Below are 14,238 nucleotides of genomic sequence, written 5' to 3'. Positions count from 1 at the left end.
ATTTTATCACACAATAAGTAAAATAGACCTAAATTCAAACCACCATTTCCTAGCTCTTTGTCCTGACATGTAATTTAACCTAACCCTGAACCTTAGCTTGTCACTAATGCAGATGATAATGTTTTATCTCACAAGGTTCTTGTGAGAATTAAACGAAATCAAGTATATAAGTACTTCCTACAGTGCCTGGCACATAGAAATTGTTCAGTAAGTATAGATTTCCACTTTGTTCCCTCTCTGGCTTTTCTCTCTCCTTCTGAGCTCTAATAGTCTGTGATAAAACTAGAAGAAAAAGATAAAATTATGTTGTGGGCAAGGAAATGGAATAGATTGCCAGTTTAATAAGGGGCCCATGACAACCTTCAGATTAGAAGTGGACTTCTTCACATGGAGAATTCTGGATTTGTGAAGTGAGAAACTGGATTTTCAGAACGGAGCCTCTAGAACGGGAATTTTTATAGGAGCACATAGCATCAGTGTTAATTTTGTGGCAGTGTTAATTCTTCATGGGATGCTTTCCACAACCTACCTGTACTTGACTTCAGAATCACTCTCAACAGAACCCCACCAATTGATCACAGTTGGCACTGGTCTTAAAATTGGACATCAAGATAGTGAGCACAAGTATCTGCATGCTTGTTGATCATAGCAATGTAAGATCAAGAAAAGAAATAAGAACAACAGCAGATACTCTGGTGGTTTATGAATGTTGAATTTGCCGAGGTATGAAATTGCTGACATCAGGTGAGGAGGAAGATGTAAGGAAATCCAAGTTACACAGGATTTTTTTTAGTGTGGGAGTAAGACAGCTTTAACACCACAGAGGGAATCATAGCCAGATGTATAATTACAGCTATTAGTCATCAGAGTCCTTCAAATTATTCTATTCCCCATTTTTTTTTACTAAAATACCAAATATGATAACCAAAAATCTCTAATTACTTCAGACAGAATTGAATCAACAGAGCCAGAGAAATCAGATTAGAGAAGCATATGGGGTGCAACGAGGAGCTGATTTCTAGAGTGGTCTCTCAGAGTCATCAGTAAAGGAAAGGATTTTATGTGGACTGACGTTTTGTCCTTTTTCTGTTTACTGATTATATACATGGTGGATCAACTATCCTGGCTCACAACTATTTCTCCTATTCAATTTATGAATTCACAAATATTTATTAAGTGCTATTCGTGCTGGTCTCTGCAAATATATGACATTCAAGTTAAAAGTATATTAATGACATCAGATGATTTTCACATCCTGTCAGGTAGATTTTTAACATCTGATTAATCTCACCTGGGTTAAGTGTACAATTCAGTTATTTTTTAAAAAGCATATTTACAGAATTGTGCAACCATCACCAAAATCCAGTTTTGGAACACTTCTGTCACCCCAAAGAGATCCTCCATGACCATTTTGTAGTCACTCTGTGTTTCTACCCCAGCCCTAGACACCACTAATCCCCTTTCTGTCTCTATAGTATTGCCTTTACTGGACTTCTCATATACATGGAATCTTATAATGATATATGTTTGGCTTTCTTCACTTACCACAAAGTTTTGGGGTTCACCATGTTGTAACATATATCTCCACTTCATGCCTTTAGTGCTGAGTAGTGTTCCACTGTATGGATGTATACCACATTTTTTAAAATTCATTCACTACTTGATAGACATTTAGACTGTTTTCCCTTTTGGACTCTTATGCTTTCAGATACAAATCTTTTTGTGCCTATATGTTTTTATTTCTCTTGGGTGTATACTTAGAAGTAGAATTGCTGGGTTATATGATAAACCTATAGTTAACTTTTCAGGAAACTCAAAGCTGCTTTCCAAGTGGGTGTTGCCTTTTTACATTCCTTTTAAATTCTATCAATTTGTCCCTCAGTTGGATTTTAAAATTGAATTATGTGATTGGAAGAGATGAGTTAAATTTTTTATTTTTGACTCAACTAGTATCAAAGTAAGGGGTTATATTTAATATCAAGTTATTTCGCTTCTTTCCCCCTTTTGTATCCTTGAGGAATAATCACTTACACTATAATCACTATACTATAATGATCATGGGTTCCAGGGCCTCTTATTTCCATGGTGATTGCTGTTGAAAATGTTAAATCTCAATGAAATTTTGTCAGGAATTAATTATACCAAGAAAAATAAATAAATGATTTTATGTGCCATTTTAAATTGGTAATAAGAAATGGGCTAGGTGTGATGTATTTAAGATAGAGAAATAACCTGATGTAAATTTATCTGTTTCTCATAGGAGTCCAGAGGAAATGCAAGGGTGGATAAACAAAATTAACTGTGTTGCAGCTGTATTTTCTGCACCACCATTTCCAGCAGCCATTGGATCTCAGAAAAAGTTTAGTCGTCCACTTCTGCCTGCTACTACAACAAAATTGTCTCAGGTTAGTCATTTTGATAGTGCTTTGACTTTGGGAAAAAGTACTTTATAAAATAATCTTATTAACATTTGATTGGAATAATACTACACATTTTGACAGCAAGGCTAAGCCCTTGCCTTGGAAGGTGTATTGTAAAAATGGGGCAAAATGTAGTGAACTGGGTTTTAAACTTCGTATTGGAAGCTGACACAACTGAGTCATGGTGGGTAAAACACATCGTTGGAATATGTTTCAAATGTTTGCTACTCAGTCATAGGGGATTAGTTTACTGTGGTTTTATTTTTTTTAATTGAAGTATAGTTGACACACCACATTACATTAGTTTCAGATGTGCAGCATAGTGATTTAACAACTCTCTGAGTTATGCTCTGCTCACCGCAAGTGTAGCTCCCATCTGTCCTCATACACACTATTACAATTCCATTGACTCTGCGATCTATGCTGTACTTTTCATCCCCGTGACTTACTCATTCCATATCTGGAAACCTACTCCTCCTATTTTCCTTCATCCGTTTTGCCCATCTTCCACCCCTCCTCCCCTCTAGGAACCATTAGTCTGCTTTCTGTATTTATGGGTCTCGCTCTGCTTTTTGCTTATTTGTTTATTCATTTGTTTTGTTCTTTAGATTCCACATATAAGAGGAATTATATGGTATTTGTCTTTTTCTGTCTGACTTGTTTCATTTAGCATTATACCCCTCTTAGGTCCATCCATGTTGTTATAAATGGTGGGCTTAGGTTTTTTATTTTGTTTGTACTAACAGCTCAGATTTTTTAAATAACTGGCTGGGGTTCGACATCCTGGCTTGAAAACCAGCTTTTTTGAAATTTGTTTATTCATTCATTTATTCGTTCACTCATTTTATTGAACTTTTCCCATATCCCAGGCTGTATTTGATGCTGGGTATTATAAGAATATTCCCAGGGATCCACTATCCACAATACAAAGGGGAAGAGACTTTCCTACCTTCAGGGAGGAGCTAAATGGACCATGTGGGTTTCCTAGGTAATCCAGACAACGTACAGTAGAACAGTATTCCAAATGTAGTCATCTAAGTTTCTCTTCTATTGTCAGATTGATCTCTCTCAAGATCATATTTTATGTCCCTCTCCTCCTTAAAACTCTATTTTGAGGACACTGTAAACAGGCCAGTTTTGCCAATTTTAAACCTGTCTGCAGTTCCCCAATTGCCATTGACTAGTTAAGGATTTTGGAAGGTAGTTTGATGTCCTTGTGAATTTCTTTTTGGTGCAGTAATAGCAATAGTTTCATTTGGCTCTAGTCAACCAGGTGTTGATGTTAACGGACTCCTCTACCTACCTGATATCATGGATTATCAACATATTTTGTGCCTGTTACACTTGAGAGACTATTTTAGGCTCTGGAGACAGAAAGATAAATGAAACCCAGATATTCTCTGAATACAAAACATGCAAGTAAGTATAATACAGTTTGATTAGAGCACAGGAAGGTGCCATGTATACTGGAAGAGGAAGTATGGTGTCTTATATGAAACTTAAAGGATGAGTAGCAGTTAGATGTGGTGTGGCAAGAGAAAATGATGCAATAGAGGGTCAAAAAGGCCCAGAGGAGAAAGTACTGAGATGTGAGAACCACATAAAAGTTATCAAATGTGACTTGAGCACAAAATATTGAGAAAAGGCAAGATACATTCCTCTGTAGAAGTATGGCCAAATGATGAAAGGTCTTTTATGTCATGTGTAGGATTTTGGATGCTTCACTGGTTCCCCAACATCTTTAGGGTACAGTTTAAGCAGGAAAGTAATGTGACCAAATCTGTGCTTCAAAAATTATTTATGTTATGGGGCGCCTGGGTGGCTCAGTGGGTTAAAGCCTCTGCCTTTGGCTCTGGTCATGATCCCAGGGTCCTGGGATCGAGCCCCACATCGGGCTCTCTGCTCAGCAGGGAGCCTGCTTCCTCTTCTCTCTGACTGCCTCTCTGCCTACTTGTAATCTCTGACTGTCAAATAAATAAATAAAATCTTTTTTAAAAATTATTTGTTACAATAGGAAGAAAGTATTAGAGGAAGAAGCTAGTAGAAGCAGAAAGCCTAATTTTAATGGTATGGGAGGGGAGCCTGGGTGACTCAGCCACTTAAGCATCTGCCTTCAGCTCAGGTCATGATCCCAGGGTCATGGGATCTAGTCCCCCTCCCCCATCCCCCAACCCCCCCCTCCCCCGCAGCATTGGGCTACCCTGTGCAGCAGGGAGCCTGCATCTCTCCTCTTCCTCTGCCTGCCATTCCCCCTGCTTGTTCTCTCTCTCTCTTTCCCCCAAATAAATAAATAAATCCTTAAATAAAATAAAAATAAAGGCAGGGGAAATAATGAGAGGAAAAATAAAGTTATTTGTAGAAGAGATGGATAGAAGTGGAAGTATTTGAGACATCTTGAGAGTGTGGAATGAGTGTTCCCAGTGGCTCATTGAAGTAAAAGAATAAGGACTATCATCTAGACTTCAGCACCTGGGGATTGTACTGTCTTGCTGACTTGGCTTTTGTGACCTCACCATCTGGTTTTCATCCTGTTGCTTCTTCCTAGGGTTCTTTCCTGGGTCCTTTTCCTCTTTCTGCTTCCAAATGTTGAAATGCTCAGTGCTCAGAAGGAGACCAAAATGGACATTTGAGAAACAATTTTTCTGTTGTCAAGAAAAAACAGGGAGAATGTTGTGCCAGGAAAGGGGAGAAAGAGGAGAGAGGTCAGGTTTTTAGTACAAAAAAATATCTCCTATGAAGTGGCAGGAGCTCATCGGGTCCCTTGGTGAGAGCAGTTTGTGGAGTGATGGGAAGAGAACCACGTTAGTCTTCTTTGAGAAAGGATTGGAAAGTAGGAAGGAAACGGAGGAAGGGAATACATACAAGTCTTGCTGTGAGTTCATAAGAAGTAGACTGGTGGTAAGAAGAGAGGAGACATGGTTTAATGAAAAATTCTTTTGGTTTTGTTAATTTATAATTATTATTAACATGAATTGGATACTCCCATGTAAGCATTACTGTTGCTATGTTGTTCACAGACTACAAAAACAAAAACAAAAACAAAAAACTGTTAAGAATAGAAAGGACCAGGCCAGTTCACTTTACAAGGCAGAATGGCATTTAATTTTCAAGTCTAACCAAATGATAAGAGAACAGGTCATCTTATTGATGACCAAAAAGTTTATTAGCAGAATTCTCCATCTACCCACCTAAACTATGACCTCTTAAAGCAAATGCGTTCCCCCACTTTAATTTCGGGTACTTGAAATAGACAGTAAGCCATATTATATAAGGTATGAGAAGAAAAAGACAATTGAACAACTAACCAGAGGCAACAAATACCTTCAGAAGTTGGGTTTTGTTCTGTTAATTTCACGAGGGATTTTCCAGTACTTACTTTTCAATAGATTGGTCTTTCTCACAATCATTCTTATAAAACATCCAGGAAAAAGATGAGTTGAAGTTTAGAAGGAGCATTAATGAGCATAGAGCAACTTACACGTTTTAACTTGTTCTTTCCTTATTATGGTTCTACAGTTCTATTTACTTTCTACTTTGAAAATGTACTTGTGTTCTATATTTGTATGGGCTATATTTTAGTAAGTCACTGGCACATGAAAATGAATGTGTTTCTCTATTTGTGTATTTTTTTTTTTTACCATGAGACCAGGTAAGCAAGCACCTTTTCCAAGGCAAAAAAATCTCTCATTTTAAACAAATGTTTTACACTGGAACTAAAAATAGAGTGCATAAAATTTTTAATATTTTTCCTCATTTTGAACATAAATCCATAGAGATACAAAAAAAAAAACCCTGCTTATGTAATGTTATCAAATGATGTATTTAGGATTTTAAATAAGGTAATAACCAAGAAGAGACATGCTTCTTTATTACTTATGACAAGATGACCAAGTACTTTCAGGAATTTAATTACCTTGTTATAAAAAATAATAATAAAAGAAGATGTTTTCCTCCTCCACAAATAAATCACCAAGCCTTTGTGGGCCTCAGTTTTCCAACTGGAAAATTGAGAAGACTGTTCTAGAGTGTTTTTAAGGTTCTTTCATTAGCTCTGTATTTTTTGCCCAGGTCACCGTGTTTTTTTTACTTAAAAATGAAGATGTTTTGCCTTTGAGAGTAATAGGACAATTTAGAAATAAATGTGTAAAATGAAGCATGTGATAAAGAATAGCTTAGAAAAGGGAGAGAAGAGTTAGGCTACACGCAACCTGTTCAGAATTTGGTGTACCCTCCACATCAAATAGAGACTTTGTGGGGATATCTTTGGAAGAGTTATCATAGTGCACCTTCAGTGAATCCTGGAATACTTATCTAGATGCACCCACTAGTTTTCCAGTACCTTGAAGACTACTAGTCCCCGTGATTTAGTCCTGGCATTACCAACCTCACCACAAGTGCCATTTTAGCCTAGATAGTTCTTTGTTGTGGGGGTTGTCCTTTGAATTGTAGGATGTTTAGCAATATCCCCAGCGCTACCCACTAGATACCAGTATCATCCCCCTAGCTGTGACAACCAAAAATGTCTGCAGACATTGCCAAATATCCTGTGGGGTCAAAACACACCCCACTGCTACCTGCTGCTATTGAGAACCACTGAATTAGCCCAGCCATCTTTCCTTTCTCCATACACCCACAGCCTAGCTATGACTCCCCTAAATGCCAGTACTACTTGGATAATTTTAGTTTATAAAATTCATGTATAACAATGTGAGTACCCTACTGGAAAAAAACTTAATAGTGTTAGGAAAAAACTAAACAGGCAATTAAAAGATTGTTTGGTGCTTTTAAAGACATACTGTTCATCATCACCCTGTCATTTGCAAGCTTTAATTTATTCTTGTCTTCCATCCAAAACATATTAGCCTTCATTATTAAAATTGATTATTATCAGTGCAGTGTGGTTCTTACTGAACAACTCTGCTGTGTAGGAGTCATCATCTTAGTTGTTTTCATGCAGGGTTGCCAAAGCACATTTTTCTTCTTTGGGGGATATTGAAAATTTAAGTTTTGTTTCTCCTTCTTGTACATTACTCTAAACTTAGGATTTCATGGTTGGCCCTCTTCAGGATCTATTCAGGACCTCCCTTTCTACTACTCATCAAAGCAGTCATTTTCAGTTTTAGTGTGTACAGAAATGATCTGGAGACTTGTTGAAAGTGCACGTGTCCCAGCATCGCCATACAAGGTTAATGAGGTCCAGGTCAGGGGCCAAGGACCATGAATGTTTTAAGACAGATCAGGTATCCAGCCTGCAAGCCGTGCAGATCATACTTAAAGGGACTGCACTGTAATCCTTACAACCCCTACTGTGTCTTTCCCTACTTTTTTAGAGATGTGTGAAACTGAAGTGGGCTCTTGGGCTAGCTCAGCAATAGAAATTGACAAGAAGCCAAACGGAGTTTCAAGCAAGGCTTTAGTGGGACAGGGGAGTCAACACAAAGGAAAGCTCTGCAGGCTGACTCCCCTGAGGCAAGGTTAGGGAGAGTTTTTAAAAGAAAGTTGGGTGGAAAGGGGTACTTTGTAAGCTTGTAGAGGTGGGGGTTTATTAGCACCTATGCATTTAAAATTCATGCTTCTTCATATATCACATGTCAAAATAACGTGAAATCTCCACCTGGGTGGGATTTTTAGTATTATTATGAGGGAACAAGTCCATGAAACTCCAGCACTGGGGTCCAATTTGGTGCAGATTGGTTTGGTCTGGTCTTTACCAGTCCTTGTAGTAAGGACTTGTCAGTAAGCATCCTCCCTCTGCATCCATGCAAGATGTGCTACTCAAGAGGCAAAGAGTTTTATCTTTTTTTTTTCCTCCTTGTGGAAAAGGCAAGGAATACTGGATTTCACAGTCAGGGTTAGGAGACCCAAGTCTAATCCCTGCTCTGTCTCATTTGCATCTTACGGAGTTACCATTTCCTGATATCTAGTCCTGTTTTCTTCTTTGAATCCGCCCTTTCCTGTAAAGTTCTGAATCAATGGTCAATGATTATTTGAATCACTAACCAGTGATTAGTTTGATCACTAAATGCTAATTGTGGAAGGCCAGGCCTTGTGATAAACACTGATTTGAAACAAAGGAAAGCCTTCTGCTTGCTTCTCACCTCTCTTTTTATCCTGTGTTTTGACCATCAAGGCAGTTATGGCCAAGGGCCAGATGAGTGTGGCAGGGTTCTTTCATAATCTGGCCCCTGTACACTGAGGGCAAGGAGAGAAGAAAGAAGGAGACCACTTCAAATTGGTAGGTAGCAGTTTTAATAAGCAAGGGAACTTACTTAAGAGGCCTGTCTTGGGTGGCCACAAGGTGAGTAGATCTTTGCACCCACCTGCCAGAATCATGAATTAATTGAGTTCAGTCTTGTATACCATACAGGTGGTCTCAAAAACATACTACTATTTTGAGGCTGTGTCCTTAGGGAAGCTTCTAGCTTGGGAAGGGGAGGCAAATGCACATTTCATGGACGGGGTGGAGGTGAGGAGCCTCCAGTTGCTCAGGTCCAGCTTGCCATTCAGCTAATGCATCTCAATGACCTCCTCCGACAGGCAGGCATCTGGAATTTCAGAGTAGGAAGTCATTCTTGTAACTGTGTCCCTCACTGGCCAAAACCACACGCTTCCTGCCTGACTCCATTTTATACTTTTAGTCACAAATCCTGTCACCTCTGCTTCTTAAATATCTTTCATATCCTACCCACATTCCTTAATTCAGACTTTTGTCATCTTTCACCTATATCACTGGTCTCCTTTTTTGATCATTCACCTTATTAATAGTAAATATTTGAGCAGATATCCTCCAACATATGTATATATTTTTATAAAATATACTACATGTCCTGTTATCAACAAAATGGAAAAATATTAGCGTTAATCATTAGGAATGTTAATCATTAGGAAAATATAAATCAAAATCAGGAGATAATCACTTTATACTCATTACAGTAGCTATAATTTAAAAAAAACTTCAAGGAAAAGAATGTGTTGGTGAGGATGTGGAGAAATCACAACTTCAGTATGTTGCTGGTGGGAACATAGAATAATGTAGCTACTTTGGAAAATAATTTGGTGGTTCATCAAATGATTAAACATAGAATTAAAATGTGACACAGCAATTCCACTCTTACTTAGATAGCAGGAGAATGAAAACATAAACCCACACAAAAACTTTTACACAAATGTTCATTGTAGCCAAGGGTGGAAATGGCCATCAGCTGGTGAAGAGATGAATGAAATATGATATATACATACAATGGAATATTATTCAGTTGTAAAAAAGCCACAACGAAGTACTGATACATCCTGCAAAGTGGATGAACCTTGAAAATATTCCACTAAGTGAAAGAAGGCAGTCACAGAAAGAAACATTGTGTGATACCATTCCAAAAGGAATGGGAAGCTAAAATGTCATAAAATTGTAGTGATGGTTGCACACCCCTGTGACTATACTAAAACTTAACTAAATTATACACTTTAAATGGGTAAATTATGTGGTATGTGAATTATATCTCAAGGCTGATTTTTTCCTAGTGGATCATCTTGCCTGGGTTGCAAACAGCCCACTTTGAAAAACTCTGACAGATTATTTGCATAACCACTTGAGATCTCTTTTCCTCCAGTCTTGCTTTTCTCTAATCCATCCTTCACAGTTGTGGCTAAAATATGACTCAAGTACTATTTAAACCTAATGGGCTCACTTTCGCCAAAAAGATGCAGTCCACCCCTTGGCATTGTCTTAAATGGTTCACTACACTTCTCCAGAATAGATAGATTTTATATTCATTTCTTAGACATCTGTATTTAACATATATTGAGTACTCAATAAACAGTGAAATCATGTTGAAGTTAATGCAGAAGCTCACTAAACTGTTTATAAAAATCTTTAAATCTCTTAAACATAAAATCTTTCCAATGGCGCCTTCAAACTGAGTTAAAGCAGTTGTTCTTTATTCTAAATTCCATATAGCTTGGGTTCATAAGGCTGTAGTATTTAGCAATTTGTCTTATAAGTTTCCCAGAAGATTTTTAGAGATGTCATTACCTTCTAACTCACTTACCTATTTTAAAGTAGCACAAAGGAAACAGTCTGAGCCCTCCCTTCTTTACCTCTCCTCCCCACTGGAATAACACTGGTTTTCAGGGAATATCAAATTTTGGCAAAGATACAGAACAATGTGAATTTTTAAGCCTACTGTAGAAATGTAAACTGGTGGAAACACTTTAAAAAGCATGTTAGTGTCCTCTTAAAGATAGACATATTCTAAAACCCCAAAATTCTCCATCTTAGTGATTACACTGTAGGACAATTCTTGCTCATATTCACTAAGCAGCATGTTCAATGTAGCATCATTTATAATAGCCTAAAGACACCTGAAAACAGCCTAAACATCCTTCAGTGAAATTATAGTATGTCATACAGTATCCTATAGTTAAAAGGAAGAAACCAGGACATATATGTGAGTAAATCTCAAAAACATGCTGAATGAGAAAACAAGTCACCAAAGGAAATCTGTGAGGTATAAAAACCTATAGAACATAATTTTCTATTTTTATGGATCTTTGTATTTATAAAGGAGTAGCATAGAACAAGAATTAGATAGGGTGCCTGTGTTGCTCGGTCGATTGAGGGGCAGATTCTTGATTTGAGCTTTGGTCATGAACTTAGGGTTGTGAGATCAAACACAAGTCAGGCTCTGTGCTTAGCGGGAAGTCTGCTTGCAATTCTGTCCCTTTGCCCCTCCCCCTGTTCTCTCTTTGTCTCTAAAATAAATAAGGGGGCACCAGGATGGTTCAGTCTATTAAGCATCTTCCTTTGGCTCAGGTCATAATCCAGGGTCCTGGGATCGAGCCCCATGTCCGGCTCTCTGCTCAGTGGAAAAACCCGTTTCTCCTCCCTCTGTCCCTCTCCTCCCCTGCCTCTGCCCAGTCCCTGCTTGTGCTCTCAATCCCAACACTCCAGCATCATGACCTGAATGAATTCATAATGTAAATTCATTCACATTATGAATTTGACCTGAGCTCAAATTCATAATGTGGCATGTTTATATAGATAGATAGTTACATATACCCTCACATCATAAATTAAAATTATTAGGATTTTTCACCTCTAAATTGTTCTTCTAGATTTGAATTACAGGCTTAAATTGACAGATTTATTACACAGTTGCTTTATGATTTAAATTCTTCCTCTGACAATTATGTATGCTGATCTTGGATTTAAATAGTAATTTTAATTTATAAAAATACCATATGGAAAAAATTCAACTGGGAATTGTGGTGATGATGTATTGTACATGTTAATTTTTTACCTTTAACTCTGCTTGTGATTATCTAGGTGCCATGAGTTTGAGAAACAGAAGGGGAAAACTCATCTTGTTTGATTTTTTGTTTGTTTGTTTTTTAATGCCATGCCTTTTATGAGGAGTACAAATTGATACCTCCTCAAATATGAACTTAATAAAGGACGGAAATCCCTTCTGTCTGCTATTTTAAATAAATAAATAATGTTGCTATTATACAAAATATATTTATCACCTAGTTTAATCAGTTCCTCTTCATTCACTTTCATCCGTTTATATCTTATTGTACATGTAAAGTTTATATTCAGCATGAATTTGGATACTATATATGTGAAAGTGGAATAGTAAAAAAGCAGTCATACAATTACAGGAATGCAAGAAAATTCCAGTCTCTTTGTTTCATTTTTTTTTAATTTTTTTACATTTTTTTTTAATTTATTTATTTGACAGAGATCACAAGTAGGCATAGAGGCATAGAGGCATAGAGGCAGGCAGAGAGAGAGGAGGACGCAGGCTCCCCGCCAAGCAGAGAGCCCGATGCGGGACTCGATCCCAGGACCCTGAGATCATGACCTGAGCCGAAGGCAGCGGCTTAACCCACTAAGCCACCCAGGCACCCCATCTTTGTTTCATTTTTAAAATGTTCCCAGGGAGGTTGATAGTATCATAAGGCAATAAAAATGGTGCCCCTCGAATGGAAGTTCTTTGACATAGCATCAAACATTGCATTGGTGCATGGTGCCTATAGTAACACATTTTAGGCAAGAATTGCTCTATAGGTCATTCAGTTTGGGTCAATAAGATTTTGAAGGAAGTCAGAACCTCTACTACTTTGGAGGGAAAAATCATAGGTTGCTGCATTTTTTAGAATATCATCTGAAAGGGATGCCTGGGTGGTTCCTTTGGTTAAGCATCTGCCTTTGGCTCAGGTCACGATCCCAGCAGGGTCCTGGGATCAAATCCCATGTCCAGCTCCTTGCTCCACAGGAAGCCTGCTTCTCCCTCTGCCTCTGCCACTCCCCCTGCTTGTGCTTGCTCATGCGTGCACTCTCTCTATGACAAATAAATAATAAATCTGTTTTTAAAAATGTATCATCTGATGGCTTACAGAGAATTATTTCTTGGTGGCATTGCTTTCTTAAAAAGGGGGAGGGAACTAAGCAGAGAGACTCTAAATTCACTGTGACAGATGGGGAAATAACAGCATTGCTGAGTGGACAGGAAATGGAAAAGCCAAATTATGCAGGATTCTGAGGATGGGTGCTTAACTGGTGCCTTGCCTTTTGAAGTATTTCTTAGGAAGTCTGTTCTCAAGTTCATGACAGCTACACTTGAAAGTATTTGGTTTGAAAGTATTTGATTCTGAAAGTATTTGGTTTTGTATCAAGGGGACCGGTTGTCATTTTGCAAAGGTACATGTGAATACTAGTGGAGGTACATTGGACTGTTTTGATGAATTGAAGTCATTCATCATAAGGGATGTTAAAAAGTACTCTGTGATTTTTTTTCTTATTGATTTGCTTTCCGGATGCTAAATAGCTTAATAATTTCCTGCAGGAGGAACAGTTGAAATCTCATGAAAGCAAGCTGAAGCAGATTACCACTGAGCTGGCTGAGCACCGCTCATATCCCCCAGACAAGAAAGTTAAAGCCAAGGAGATAGATGAATACAGACTGAAAGATCACTATCTGGAGTTTGAGGTATGTTGAACCTAAATGTAATAAATGCCTATATCTAAGTTATTTTATGATTTTTCCATGAGGCAGGGTTTTTTTTTCAGCTGCCATGCTATAGGAAGCGTACCTCAACCCTGACTCTAAGTTGGAAGCTGCAGGCATGGTCTAGATCATGGCAGCCCTCCTCGTGTTCAGGATCCTATATAAGTATCCAACAAACGTAAAAAAAAAAAATAACTGTCAGTTTATGTGCTTAAAAGCAAATAGCCTGCCTGGTTAGGCTAATGTGTGCCCTGCTGTGAGAAAAAACAACAGTAGATGGACACACCAGAATGGGTGGCTGCTTTCCCTGTGTCTGTGTCTCTTCCAGCAGAGTTTGAGTCAAAAAAAAAAAAAAAAAAAAACCCACAAAAAACAAAACTATAGTGAAGGGAATGAGCTACAGGGCGACATGAAACATTAGCTTCTTCATGCCTATTCTTGCTGTTCAGCAACACTGATGCATTTTTCCTCTATCCACCTGTATCCTTCAGAAGGAGATTAATAAATTGTGGCACATCCATCCATGTACTATATATAACAAGTGTGGTTATTAAAAAGAATGGGGAGGATCTATAATCTCTGGAAAGGTGAGAAATGTAAAAGCAAGTTGAAAGCAGTATATATAGCAAATGTTAGCTTTCCTTACATTTTTTCCCCAGTTAGACAGTGTTGTTGTAGGAAAGAACTTTAGGGTTCAAAGCCAACGACCAAGAAAGAATTCTTGAGACATCTTTGTTGCAAAACAGTGGTTTTATTAAAGCACAGGGATAGGACCCATGGGCAGAAAAAGCTGCACTGGGGTCATGAGGAGT

At 38.0% G+C, this 14,238-nt stretch overlaps 1 protein-coding gene across 11 annotated transcripts in view; it reads left to right on the top strand.

Moving 5' to 3' along the window:
* Positions 1 to 14,238, top strand: part of PSD3 (pleckstrin and Sec7 domain containing 3) — a 727,165-nt gene that overhangs the window by 667,289 nt on the left and 45,638 nt on the right. For all 11 annotated transcript variants that reach the window (XM_032329159.1, XM_032329164.1, XM_032329161.1 and 8 more), the window contains 2 exons: positions 2,261 to 2,405; positions 13,265 to 13,408. In XM_032329159.1, coding sequence (XP_032185050.1) covers positions 2,261 to 2,405; positions 13,265 to 13,408 — 289 coding nt within the window. The remainder of the gene's footprint in view (positions 1 to 2,260; positions 2,406 to 13,264; positions 13,409 to 14,238) is intronic.

This window comes from Mustela erminea, chromosome 21 (assembly GCF_009829155.1).
Source record: "Mustela erminea isolate mMusErm1 chromosome 21, mMusErm1.Pri, whole genome shotgun sequence".
Taxonomy (NCBI): Eukaryota; Metazoa; Chordata; class Mammalia; order Carnivora; family Mustelidae; genus Mustela; species Mustela erminea.
Note: the sequence above shows the minus strand (reverse complement) of the source record. Positions and strands in the feature narration are given on the sequence as shown.